Source organism: Haliaeetus albicilla, chromosome 5, assembly GCF_947461875.1.
Source record: "Haliaeetus albicilla chromosome 5, bHalAlb1.1, whole genome shotgun sequence".
NCBI classification, from domain to species: Eukaryota; Metazoa; Chordata; class Aves; order Accipitriformes; family Accipitridae; genus Haliaeetus; species Haliaeetus albicilla.
Genome location: NC_091487.1, coordinates 25186741 through 25200401, shown reverse-complemented (window position 1 = coordinate 25200401; position 13661 = coordinate 25186741). Strand labels below are relative to the sequence as shown.

General features: G+C 46.6%; 1 protein-coding gene across 1 annotated transcript; it reads left to right on the top strand.

Moving 5' to 3' along the window:
- The first annotated feature begins 98 nt into the window (after positions 1–98).
- Positions 99–6355, top strand: AHSA1 (activator of HSP90 ATPase activity 1). The gene is made up of 9 exons (XM_069783775.1): positions 99–294; positions 644–834; positions 1013–1095; positions 1776–1893; positions 3499–3587; positions 3916–4050; positions 4822–4923; positions 5450–5501; positions 5942–6355. The coding sequence occupies exons 1-9, from the start codon at positions 215–217 to the stop codon at positions 6112–6114; spliced, it is 1023 nt and encodes a 340-aa protein (XP_069639876.1). The 5' UTR covers positions 99–214; the 3' UTR covers positions 6115–6355.
- Positions 6356–13661: the final 7306 nt, after the last annotated feature.

Here is a 13661-nt window from a genome sequence, read left to right as displayed (position 1 = left end):
GCCGGCGGGGACGGGACGCGGCGGGACCGCAAGCGCTAGCGCCAGCTGGGGGCGGGGCGGCGGAACCAAGAAGCCAGGCCGCGCGCGACGCGGGGGAAGGGCGCCGGAAGGGACCGTGCCGGTGACGGAAGCCGGGAGGTGGCGCGGCAGCCGGCGGTTCTAGCAGTTTCCACGGGCGGTCGGTGCGGAGGAGGCGGCGGCGGCGGCGGTCCCGATGGCCAAGTGGGGGGAGGGAGACCCGCGCTGGATCGTCGAGCAGCGGGCGGACGCCACCAACGTCAACAACTGGCACTGGTGAGCGGGGCGGCCCCGCGGGAGGGCCCCCCTGCCCCTGCCCCTGGGTGGAGGGAGGCCGCCCGGCCGGTGTCCCGGGGAAGGCCCTTCCCTCCTTCCCATACGTGGCTGTCGGTGCCGAGGTGGGGGTGTCCGGGCTGATGCCCCGGGAAGGCCCCCCGCCTCCGTGTGCGTGGCGGGGTGCCCGAGCCGGTGTGCTGGGGGTGCCCGGGGAAGGGCCGCGTGTGTGTGTGTGTGTGTGTGTTGGAGCGGGGCAGGGAGGGAAGGGCTGGGGGAAGGCTAGATAGTCCCCGCGTGTGCTGGCGGCGTGGCCTGTCCCAGATTCTCACATCGCCCGGTTTTCTCGCAGGACGGAGCGGGATGCCTCCAACTGGTCCACAGAGCGGCTGAAAACTCTCCTGCTGCCTGTCAGGGTGGAGGGTGAGGAAGGGGCTTGTGAGGTGACAGAAGTGAGCAAACTGGATGGAGAGGCCTCCATTAACAACCGCAAAGGGAAGCTTATCTTCTTCTATGAGTGGGCTATCAAGCTGGCATGGACTGGTGAGTGATGTTCTCTCCTCCTGTTTCAAGGCCATATTCAATTATAAGATTAAGGATACTTATCTCATTTGGGAAGTAATAATAAAGGAAACTATTGTATTGTGATACTGTACAAAGTTTGCTTTTACAACAACCAGAGTAAGAAATGTTGATCTGAACAACGTAATTGTAATTGCAGGCACCTCAAAGACAGGAGTGAAATACAAAGGTTATGTGGAGATTCCTAATCTCTCAGATGAAAATGACGTTGATGAAGTCGAGGTAAGCATAGCTAAAGGCTAATACTGCTGGTTGTATGGCTGTTCTAATGGGAATCCTCATAGCATTAATAGTTCCTTCCATGTTACCTTTTTTAGAACATTTGTGTAGAACTCTTTTAGTGTTAGAGACTGCTTAAGTTAAGAGAATCATAGAATGGTTTGGCTTAGAAGGGACCTTAAAGATCATCTAGTTCCAAGCCCCCTGCCATGGGCAGGGACACCTTCCACTAGACCAGGTTGCTCAAAGCCCCATCCAACCTGTCCTTGAACAGTTCCAGGGATGGGGCATCCACAGCCTCTTGGGGCAACCTGTTCCAGTGCCTCACCACCCTCACAGTAAAGAATTTCTTCCTTATATCTAATCTAAATCTGCCCTCTTTCAGTTTAAAAGCGTTACCCCTCGTCCTGTCGCTACACTCCCTGATAAAGAGTCCCTCCCCATCATGTTGTATCTTTATCAAATTAATTCTTGTCTTCTAGATACAAGGGCTCTACAGCATATGAAGGTATTTAGGTATATACGTGCACTACTGTAGGCTGAGAGAGATGAAGTGAAAGATTAATAAAACTGTACTGCTGCTTGTGAAAGTTTAGCCAAAGTCTAACTGTGATGTTGAATTGAGTAATAAAAGGACCATGCAAGTATGGCTTTGTTAATCAACACTTGTCCTTCTTGTTTAGATCCATGTCAGCCTTGCTAAAGATGAGCCTGACACTAACTTGAAGACCCTGATGAAGCAAGAGGGTGCAAAAAAAATTAGAGATGCAATGAAAACTTACATCAGCACTCTGAAAACAGGTGTGTAACTGAGAGGGAGAGGTATTATGGAAACCCATATGGGGTAATGCTAAAGAAGGGATTGGGGTAACAAGAGGAGTGGTATTAGTTCCCCACTCCACCTCAACAGGAAGGAGTGAGAACAACAACAGTAACTTTTCTGTCTCTCTTGAAAATGGTTAGCATTTGGCAAGAAGCACTTCTGTCTCTAGACACTGTAGGATGGCCCAGAAAGATTGGTTTTGGTAATAACCCATAATAAACAGCACTTTTAAAATGTGTTTGGTATCCCAGTGACACAGAGAATCAGTCATTGCATGTGGCACAATCTGGCCTTTGGTTTGCTTGCTCCCTTGGAAGGTGGTGTCTTTTCTCTAGTTTGTTGGTTTTTCTCTTCTGCCACACCAGGAAAGGCATCTAGTGTTATTTGGATTTGAGAATAACTGACAACTGGAAATTGCTCTGCAGGTTTTGTTGGTGTCATTGAATAAGCTGTCTCAGCATCTGGATCAAAACTATTTTTTTATAAGATAAATCTGATTCCAACAATTGGAGTTAAATCAGTGTGCTTTGGTTGAGTTTGGCTTTGCTCTCTAGTACAGGGTGGGAATGCTACAGTTGCTTTTTATATCCATTGACTTATATTACACTACACACGCTAGATATTCAGGTTTTGCCAAGTACCAACCACCAGTGGTTGCTGTTTTTCAAGGATCAAATTTCTGTACCCTTGGGTTTTTTCAGGCGTTTTGGTGTTCAGGGTGGGAGATGCAGTCACCCAGTGGAAGATGAGAATGTTATTCAGGAAGAACTGTATGATCTTGTGGGCTGGAATAAATAAGAAAAGGTGGGAACTAAGTATTGCAGGATACAATATATATACACATGTAATAAAATGCCAGTTTGAACAGATGAAGAGGAAGGAGAAAGAGCAAACTTTTATAATTGGTAAAGGCAGAAGTGGTGGAGCTGGAGAAAAGTAAACATGATGCTGAAAGAGGCTGAAGCTTCTGGTGGAGCTATAAAAGTGCTAGTGCTGCTGGACAGGGCACTGGTGAGACCTCCCCTAGGTTTCTGTTTGTAGTGCTGGCATCTGGTGTCAAAAAAGACAAATGGAAGATGGAGTTAGAAGTAACTTTATTCTGTACTACAATGATACAAAAAGTGGAGAGCCAGTCTGATAAGAAATGGAAAAGCTTGGTTTGGTTTGTCTAGACCAGCAAGATAAAAGTATTTGAGATGTGATTGCTATTTATATTAGATGGTGGGAGACAAAAAAAGCTGCATAAAGTGTAGGGCTAATGTTAATATGAGGGCAACATGTGGAAGATAGTGATTGGTATGTCTAGGGTAGGAAGAGGAAGTAGCTTCCTAATTGTTAGTGTAGGCAGGTTCTGATACGGCCTTCAGTGGAGAGTAGAGGGCAAGAAGAATTAATTGCTTGTAAAAAGAGGTCTGGTTTTTTGGTTTGTTTGTTTGTTTTTTTTTAAAACTGTTTCAAGTCGTGGGTGCTAGCAAGAGCAGGGGAGAAACCAGGAAGCCCTTTTTGATTGTGTATTTCAAAGAACAGTTAAAAGGTTTACTTGATCTTTTATTAGTTTCATGGGTGCATTCCTGTCTTTCCAGAATTCACCCAGGGCATGATTTTGCCCACAGTGAATGGTGAACATATGGAGACAACACCTCAGGTGGCTCCTAAAGCAGAAGACCGCAAGGTAAATAAAACTGTGTAAACATGCTTTTGGATACGTGAAGAAAGGTACACAGTGTTAGATTCTGGGGCTTACAGGAGCAACCTATGCTGTTTATGGGATATATATATTCAGGAATTGGCAATCTGTGGTGTAGGCCTGACTGCTTCAGTTTGCAGCACAGGATATTTCTTAATTCAAGCAGAGCAATAAATCTGGGTTTTACACTCAAATATGGCTATACCTAATTACATCTTTACTAAAAGCCTTTGTTTTTCCTCTTGGATGTGTTAACTACTTGTTGAGTTTTTTGTGAAGAAAGTACCTGTGTTTGTTTTGCTTGTTTTGTTAGATGGCTGCTAGCAGCAGTACTGCCACATCGCAGTCCAAATCGATAGGAGTCAAGATCCCTACGTGTAAGATCAACTTGAAGGACACCTTCTTAACATCTCCTGAGGAGCTGTACCGGGTATTCGTTACTCAGGAGGTAATGCCAGGCTTGTTCTGAGAATTGTTCTTTGCACATAGAAGGTTGTTCCTAAGAAGCTTTTTAAGGCATTCTCTAGGACACTCACAATCCACGAGAATGGAATAAGAAAACTAGTCTGCAGAACAGTTGCTTAAAGCTCGCGTGTGCATCTTTTCATACAGTTGACAAGAGAGGTTTAATGCCAGCTAGAAGCCAGTTCCAGACTGCTATCAGCACCTATCTGTAGGTGTATCCCTTACTGCATGTGGTCAGATCTCTTGGGATTTACAGTTTTGTGGTTTTTGGTTTTGTTTTGCTTTTTCCTTTTAAGGTTAGGTGGTACCAAAGCATACTTTGGGAATAGCTTCCCCTCTCCTGCACACTATTACGTAGTTTAAGAGGAGAGGGCAGCATTGTATCATTATTTAAACATGGTCATAGTCTTTTGTTCCCCCTTTTAAAAAAAAGAAAAAGAAAAAAATACCACCTTTTCTTAGAACTGGGTTTCATTAAGGAATCAGCAAAGTAAATTAGTGTGGCTTACAGAACACTGCGTAGAATATGAAAGCTAGGGTTTTTTTTTCCCTTGGCAGGCAGAATGCTACTGTAGTGGCTATAAGCTTGCTTTTCTGGCCAGGGCAGAGTTTCTGTCTCTTCTTGATGAAGACCTTACATTATTGACTTACCTCCTCTTCCAGAACTTTTGTAGCTGGGTGGGAGGGATTACGCAACAGGTTTGCAAGCAGATAATGTCAAATGATAGAGGTCGTCTCCTGAATTTTTTTTCAGATGGTCCAAGCTTTCACCCACGCGCAAGCCACCTTGGAGGCTGATAAAGGAGGCAAGTTTCAGTTGCTGGATGGCAGTGTCACAGGAGAGTTTGTTGACCTAGTAAGTATTAACTAGTGCAGGTGTATCTTGCTCAGGGGCAGCCTTTTTATTTTTGAGGTATCAATTCCGTAACTGCTTCAGTTAGCTAATTGTGGAGTTCTGCCTGGTGCCCAATAGTTACCTGTAATTGCTGTGGCTATTGTAAGGAATCCTTCAATATGGATTGATATATGGAACTTCAGTCTGGGGAGAAAATCTGGCTTCCAGTTATGCATCTGCACTGTCTTTGTGTGATTTTACTTAATTATTAGGGCTTAGAGGGGTAGTAACCGACCCTTTTCCTCTTTAGCCCTCCTGCCACTAAAGTCTTCTGGACAGGGACACTGTCTCAGCGTTTGGGGCTGTACTATGGCCTCCCTTCCTAGAAAAGGAGTGGAAAGAAAAGGACATTTAAAATCTCTTTCCCTCTGTGTATGCATTTCTCAAGGGGTCTCTGAGGCTTCAGATCAACACAATTCTAGTTGTTTTCTACTAGACTGCAGGATTTGCAAAAAATTACTACTTGGTCTTTCTCTCTCTTTTCAAGGTCCCTGAGAAGCAACTTGTTATGAAATGGAGATTTAAATCTTGGCCAGCTGGTAAGTAGTCCAAAAATGGACTATGGTATTACAGCCCTTGCCTGTGTTTGAAGAATTCCCATTTGCCACACTGCACTCTGGCTCGTGATCGGGGAGCACACGGCGTTCTGGGAGCTGCACCAGCCTTATCCCAGCTTCATATCCCACACAATCAGGTCAGAATCACCAGCCAGCCACTGCTTAGAGCAGTGGCCAGGGATTAAGGACCAATGAAGTAGCAGCTTGCTCAGCTGTGGCTGCAACTGCTTCGAACGCCATGAAGAGGGAGCCCTCTCCTCCCCTTTTCTGAGGAAGGCCTGCAGCTGTCATAAATAGATCCTCTGGGAAGGATCCTGAGGAGTCTTTTAAGTGGTGCCATGTGAGAGGAGGAGCAGAGCAGCTCCTTGGGGCAGCATATACTATACTACACACTGCTGACAGATTTGCTTTGGTTCCTCTAGGGCACTTTGCAACAATTACCTTGAACTTCACTGACAAAGGTGGCGAGACGGAGGTGTGCTTGGAAGGCAAGGGCATTCCTGCCAGCGAGGAGGAAAGAACAAAGCAAGGCTGGCAGCGCTACTACTTTGAGGGCATTAAACAGACATTTGGCTATGGCGCCCGCTTGTTTTAATACCAGTTGCTGGGAAGGCTCTGCCTGAAGACTCTGCCACGTGGACTGATACATTTCTCACCTGTCCCTTTCTAATCTTGGCCCTGCTGCTGAGTAAAGTGGGATAACAGGTGATGAGGAAGGCCATTGAGCAGCACCACTTTCAGTCCCTCACTGCTTTGTGCATGTCTCATGCTGCAGGGGATTCTCTTACATGTACATACTTCTATTGCTAAATAAACTTAACTTAAAAAAAAAAAAACACCATGGAACTTGTGTCCTCAGATCAGCTTGAGTTCAAAGGGTCTGTTGATAGGCTGAGGGAGGGATCTGTCTGAAAAAACACCGATCAGTGAGGAGTGCTGATCCCAATGTGATTTATTTCTCGCTTCTGGAGGAGTAGAGAGTATGAGTTTGATGCAGTTTTTAGTTTGAGCAGCTGCTCATTTTCTCTCTGCTTTTGATCTGCTGCTAGTAAATGTTTCAAACCCTTCCCATTTCTGAAGGGATCTGAGATCCTGTTCAAGCTATTCCTCTCCTCCCTTGCACATCCCCTTCTTCAACACAGTCCTTTCTTACGCTTACACTAGCCTCCTCTACAAGAATGCCAATCATTTAGTTACGTGATGTCCAAGACTTACCAGCAAACCACTGCAAGGGAAACTCCCACCTACAAAATGGTTCTAGCAGGTTGTGGGGCCCCGGGTCAGCTACCTCCAAGAGCTTCAGGCCAAAGCAAACTGTAGACTCTCAATGGGCGTGGGATTTATTCCTGTAAAATAAACAAGGTGCAGTACTTTTGGCTGACCCCACTTCAGCTGTTGCATTGACTGGTGAGGAAGGGAAACCACTTGCTTGTTCTCTCCTGCTAATACAGTTAGTGCCCTGAGATGTCTTCTAAAGCAATAAACTTGTTTATACGATGCGGGGAAATCTAGTTCTGGTCAGAAGTATCAATCTGCTTAACCTCAAGGGTGACTGAAGTTCTTGGTTTTCTCTTGTGTACTTTGTTTTCTGTTAGTGTTTTCTGCAGAGCACCTCTAGTAAGCTGGAAGTGAGTAATGTTACTGGGTGAGAATTACTGTTTGGGGGATTTTTTTTTTTTTTTTAAATCTGGATGGTGTGTTGTAGCCAACCCCTTCAGTAGAGGAGGCAGGAAAAAAAACTTTAGTGCCTGTTTAGAAAACCCCAAATGTAATTGTTTGAGTTGCCTTTTAAACTATGGAGAGCATTTCTAGCCTTTTCCACTCACTATTCCAAAGTGATTGATTATTCATGATAAGGTGTGTACAGACATCAAGAGTGTGGTATGCAACTAAGTTCTATGTTGTGTACTTATCCCTGTCCTGACCTGTGATGGCAAAGGAAGTTGTATGAAGTCTGGGCACATGTATGTATGGTCGGGCTTCCCTATGTCCTGCAGGGTTGTCTTCCTTAAAGCACCACCTGGCTGGGAAAGGGACCACAGGTATTTTGCCAGGATTCTTAGGCACAGATGAACTACTGCATGCATCTGGTAGGCTGCAGGAGTGTAATATGATGTAAGCACACGATGTCACTGTGCAGTGTGCATGTGTGGTTTTCTCTTTGGGAAATCCTGGCCAGAAACATGGGAAACCTTAAACAGCAGGGCTAGCAAGCGTGCTCACAGCCAAGGCAAGAGCTTTGGTAAGATGAGCAGAATGATTTGAAAACTGAGAAAATGAGCTCGTTCTAAGTTAACTGGAGACAAATTGGACAGCTGAATCACGGTGTCCTTGCCATGCTTCAGCAGCCGTGCGGGCAGCTGGCCACGCCGCGGCAGCAGTGCTTGCCTGCAGCGGGGCTCTGCTGGCACCGCTGAGCGAGGGCAGCAGAAGGCAGGCCCTGCTAATCACCTGCCACTGGAAGGTTAGGAAGTGGGACAGGAAGGCAGCTGAAGTGGAATTTTAATTGCCCTCCTTTCATCACAAACAGGGTTTACTTCGGGCATCCTGCTGCTACCCTAATAGGACACGCTTTGGCCTCAGCCGGCAACCCATATTCATGGGGCTCACGGATTCTGGGCTTTGCTTGGAGGCCGTTTGAGGGCTCTTCTTCCAGCAAAGCTGACTGCCTGAGTTATGTTGGTGCTGTCCCAGCTGGCTCCCTGCCCCTCAGGTTGGAAATCGCCATCCCCACAGCAGCAAAATAGGCTGTGTAGCCATGCCTCGGCTGCTGTTCACAACCGAACCTATTGGACTAACCCACCGGTGAAGGAAAGCTTGTGCTAAAAGGCCAGGCTGTGAGCTAGCACTTAGCCTGAGGCACAGAGTGTGTCAGGATATGCTAACTCTAACAGGGCACAGTGGTGGTAATGCCTTACACCGCTTCAGCCGTTTCATTTACTTGGTGAAAGCGATCTGAGCCTTAAGTCGCTGCATGCTAGTGAAGGTCTGTGTGCTACACCTGTATGCTCTCAGCAAAGAGACCCACTCCTTCAGCTACAGCTGATGTCTGGTGCAGCTATACAGATGCTAATGAGAAACCCCAGACTTTTTTGCTTTACTTGGAAGTGTCAGGAGAGCTGGACACAGTTGGCAGTCCTTCAGCTATTTGGGGGAGGGAGGGCTATATAAGATGAGGAAGAAAAGCAAGGTCCAGTGTGTACTGCTGCCCAAAGGCTCTTCAAGAATCTGAACTGACACAGGATAAGAGGGAAATTCTCGTGAATCAAAGAAAACAAAGGTTAAAACCCCAGAAAACAGAGATAGAAGTAAACAGTGAATTTTTCACAGTGATGAGAGGTCAGAGGTGGATGCTAACTGGCTATGCACTTATGAGGCACATGGAAAAGGTGAGTAAGGAGTAATCATCAAACAACAGAATATGGGCTCCCAGCCAAAGGGGTCTCTGAACACGCTTAGTGAATTCTGGGATTTCTTGCAGCTGGTGATATGGTACCACTAAAAGTTTACATTGATTCAGAACAGGAGTGGAAAAAATTCATGAAAGAATAAATCAACAAAGGGCTATTAAACAGAATGACCATCACATCTGGCTCAAGAATCCTCTTGGCCACCAGCTGCTGGCAACAAGGAAAGTACTTCAGGGAGACAGCGATACGTGCTTGTCCTTCTCTTTACTCTTCCTTCCTAGTCACCTGCTGTTGACTGCTGTCAGAGACTGGATGCAGGTTTAGGTGGACCTATGTAATGACTCACTTGGCCCTTTCTCATTGTTTTGTATTTATGTATGTGAAACTTGTATGGGAAGATCAGGCCACAAATCAAAGAGATTGAAAGCCCCTAGCCTAAGTAACAATTAAAACTGCTTTGAAACATCATCCCAACCCTACTGCAATGGCAAAATGGGAAGAACTTAATAAAATATTTTTTAAAAAAGCCAAAGTGAAAGTAGTTGGATGTTTCCAGCATGACAGGGCCTGACGCAGTTTACCTTAGAAGTCTTACTTGGGAAAGCGGAGCAATCTTTCAGAATTTGATGAGGAATGGGGCTGGGGAGAAGGAGGGAAGAAGAGAGAGAGGTAAGGGCCAAGAGAATTAGATCAACTCATGAAAAAAAATACTGAAAAATGCAGTCAGTAACTTGTAAATACCCAGCTAATCAGGTAAAAAGTAATGACCAGCACACCTATATCATGGTTACATCAAGCACAATTCATACCGAGTTAACCTAATGCCTTTCTCTGGCATAATATCTATGCTTTAGTAAGACTTTAGGCAATGCTTTATATGATATTTTTTTTTTATTAGTAAATAAGGGAAGGCCTAATAGAGCTGTAATGAATCTAGTGTGTTTCAGTATAGAAAGTAATATAATTGATTGACGACTTCAAAGTCCAAAATAATTTACATCACCACCAGTGCTGTAAAACTCCTAGAAGACAAGTTTAGGATTGAAAATTATCTTGACCAATTGGAAAAGTGATCCAAGAGAAAAAAAGGTATATTTGACCTCACTGAATTGCAGTTTTACACTGAAGCAGAAACCACCAGTAATGTGTATAAGAGGGGAAGCAACAGACTTGGCAGCACATCTGTAAAAGACATTTAAGCTGGGTGGGTTATGGTGAATTTTCAAATGAACATAAATTTAAAACATCATGGAAGAGAATAAAAGCTGCCTGGGCAGGCTGGTGTTTGTAGGTCTTGTGAAGAAATCTTTCTGTATAGCATTAAGAAAGTCCCAGATAAGACCCCATGGCTTCAATTTTGGACTCCACACTTCAAGAAAGACATGAATTACTTGGAGCGAGCCCAGTAGTGGGCAACGAGACCAGCCAGAGGTCTACAAGTATAGCTTCTAAGGAAAGCCTAAAATAATTGCATTTGTTTAGTCTAGAAAAGAGAAGATGGCAGACAAGGAGGGAAGTAAGGAGCGCAATGGTAAAATTGTGAAATACATGAGATGTAGGAGCAAATAAGGCAAGAATATGCTTCCTCTCTGTGACCACTGCAGGTAAGATGCAGTGGGCTTAAAATAAAGCAGGAAGGATTTAGATTGGCTGCTAGAAAAACATTTCTCCTGCAAGAACAGTAAAGCTGAGGGTTAGTGTGGCATCTCCATTACAGGAGAGCTTGAAGCCCAGGAGCAAGTGGCACCCATCGGTGAGGAATGATTTGCCTACGTCCCCATGGTGGGGCTATGTAGTTTCTCGAGACCCCATCTAAATGCATTTTCTGTGGTACATGCCCGTGTGTGAAGGCTGTGATGCCTAGTTGGGGGGGGTACTTTCTCCTGGCTCTTCAGAAACCTCAGGGCCGCCCTGCCAGCTGCTGCTCAGCTCCCACGGCACAGACAAGCCCAGCCAGCGACGCTGGCTGGCGGATGGGCTCTGCTGTGGCCCTGGGCCCGTGCACGATGGTCAAGCTGCGCAGAGCTGTGATCCCTGCTGCTGGGCTCCCATGCAGTGAGAGAAGAATAGCCGACATGCTTGCAAGGACCTGGAACAAAGCAGGGGCTGGGCCCCGCCAGCTGGGCTTCTCTCAGGCATTTCCAAGGGGCGGCTGGCTGCTGCATGGCAGGGAAGGAGGGTGAGACATTCCTTTCCCAACTGCAAATGTGTGGGTCCATCCTCTGCGGTGATGGAGAGAGTAAATCCCATCCTGTGGCCACGTCAGGCAGGGCTACCCCAGTGTGATTTCAGCAAAGCTCTGCATGGCATCAGTGAAGACGGAGCAGAGGACCGGCTCTGCCAGGTGCTGAGGACCAGCTGCGGGGAGATTCTCCACACTCAGGGCGAAGGCAAAGCCCAGGAGACCAGGTCTTACCACAAGCTCCTGTTTGCCCAGTGTTCACGATGCGGTCAGCAGGGCTACTGCTGAAAAACTGCAGCTAGTGTGATTTTTTTTTTTTTTTTTTTTTTTTTACTCTTCTACAGAGAAGTTGGTGGCTGTGTGTCACCAGCACATCCAGCCCGGAGGGCTGATGCAGCCACAGAGTGGGGTGGGTCCCTTTACAGACCAGGAACAGAGGTGCCTGAAAGGTTTCTTTTTTTTCCCTCTTGAGAGCTTCAGTTTTAACTCAAGGTTCACAGACCATCACAACCACACTTTGCTCTTTCCTAGGCCAAGGCCAGGCCTTGCAGTTCAGGTCTGCTCCACAGGCTTTGGCCAAACTCTTCTCTGTCTTCTCCTCCCAAAGTGGCTCCTTCTGGGCCCAGCTGGGCTTTTTGTGTGCTTTCCAAGAAGCAGATTCTTGGAGCAGGAGCCCTGAAAAAAAGCAGACAGCTAATGGGATCTCTGTTGCTGTAAACATGTTTCTATGAAATCTCACGTGCATTCTTGAGAGATGGGCTGCACTCACCCTGCCTGTCCCCCAGGCAGCTGACCACGCACCCGTGCCTTCAAGGTGTCATTCAGTCAAAAGGTTTTTTGCACAGTTTGCTCCTGACTCATCTGGGGCCAAGAGGGGAGGCCAGCAGGGACAAGCACATGCTTACCGTTGTGCGTAGCAAAATCTGGGCACAGCTCCTTCTGCGTACAGACTAAACTCAGCTGCAAGTTGGATGCCAGGCAACTGGTACAGCTGAGTCGCATGAAGCTCCAGTCCAGGCTGGCAAACTAAGACAGCTCAACTGGTCAAGAAGTCTTGTGTTCAAAGCAGTGGGCAAAGGTGCAGCTTGAGACTCTGCTGCAGACTCACTCCATGATTTCAGGTGATATCTCCAGGTCTTGAGCACCTGCAGAATTAGGGAAGCAGTTCTTCCTGCTTCCATCTTCTGGGCGTGCGACTTCTCTAGCCCAGGAGTTTCGGAGCAGGGCTCAGCATCCAGCACAGCAAAGACCTTGTTGCAGAGGATAAAGGCATATTAGGCGTCTCATATACACAGTAGTAACTGCTGGCTGGCCCTCCAGGGAAAGAGTGATTTTCTCTGTGCTACTTTCCCTGCAGAGCAGAGCTCAGCCTGCTCCCCCTGGCTTGGGCTCCATGCAACAATATTTTTGATGTTGCAGAAGACCAATGGGAAGCTCAGAGCAGCCTTCACCAAGAGGAGCTGTCTGCTCCACCCAGGCAGTGGCCAGCAATGGTGCGAGGCAGCTGTGGAGCAGAGCCCCGTACTGGAGTAGCAGATAACCCTTGACAGATGAGCAGCCAGCACAAAGCAAAAGGAGCAAGAGAGAAGGAGGGAAAACGGCTGGAAAAAGAAAGAGCTTGGAAGTGGTCACGATTTATGCAGCAAATTCACAGCAACAAAAAGTTGTGATCCCTGGAAAGCTTTGCAAATCCCCCTGCTATCATTAGCTGTTGGCTCTGGAGGTGGTTTGCCAAACCAGTTTTCCAGCTGGGATGATGCTGGGCTTTTTTCCACCCTATCCCATACTCAATACCTGCTTAAAGCAGTGTGATGGTGTAAGGTTGGCCAGCACCCAGCTCTGGCTAGGCCAAGCATGGAATAAAACCTGGGGTCAGGGCTGAGGCACAGGCAATGCATTTTCTTCTCAGCACTGACCCTGATGGTCTTCTCATAGGAAGCTTCCTTCCCTGTGAGCAGCACTTCGCATATCTAATGTCTGTGGCAGCGGTCTCCGGACAGTCTTTGTTAGCCGTGATTCTTGCAGCCAGACACCATCAAATGCAAATACTAAGGGAAGGGAGCAAAGCCACCAGGGTCTTTGCAGTACAGCTGGGGCTGGGGACCCAAGACACGTAGCATTCTACATAGTATCATCCCTTTCAACCAAGACAAATAGCAACATATGCTTCAGTCCCTACTGAATGACATCAGCAACACATACATACATAAAGTGCTTTATTGCAGCATCAGAATAAAGAAGTCTTCTCTATGAAATTTTGTAGGTATAAAAGACATTTTATATATATTTTATATTAAAAACCACAATAAACTTAAGGAGTGGAAGCTTAGAGAATCATCACTTAAACAGCAGTGGGCTGGACAGAATCTTTGATGGGATATAAAAATAAATGCTTGCTTGATGTCTACTTTTCTCATGGTGCCCTGCAAAGCCTCCCAGTGCATAAGGTGCTTGTGTGAGGAACAACACTGCTTCTTGTTTCTCATGCTCCACTTCATGCCTGTATCATCCAAACCATAGAGGCAGCGAGGCAGAACAGCCACTTGGGTT

Bases quoted from the DNA above. Each gene is read 5' to 3' on its own strand.
- AHSA1 (XM_069783775.1), top strand. From the start codon at position 215: ATGGCCAAGTGGGGGGAGGGAGACCCGCGCTGGATCGTCGAGCAGCGG. The intron at 295-643 runs GTGAGCGGGGCG...GTTTTCTCGCAG, and splicing joins AACGTCAACAACTGGCACTG to GACGGAGCGGGATGCCTCCA. The intron at 1,096-1,775 runs GTAAGCATAGCT...CTTCTTGTTTAG, and splicing joins ATGACGTTGATGAAGTCGAG to ATCCATGTCAGCCTTGCTAA.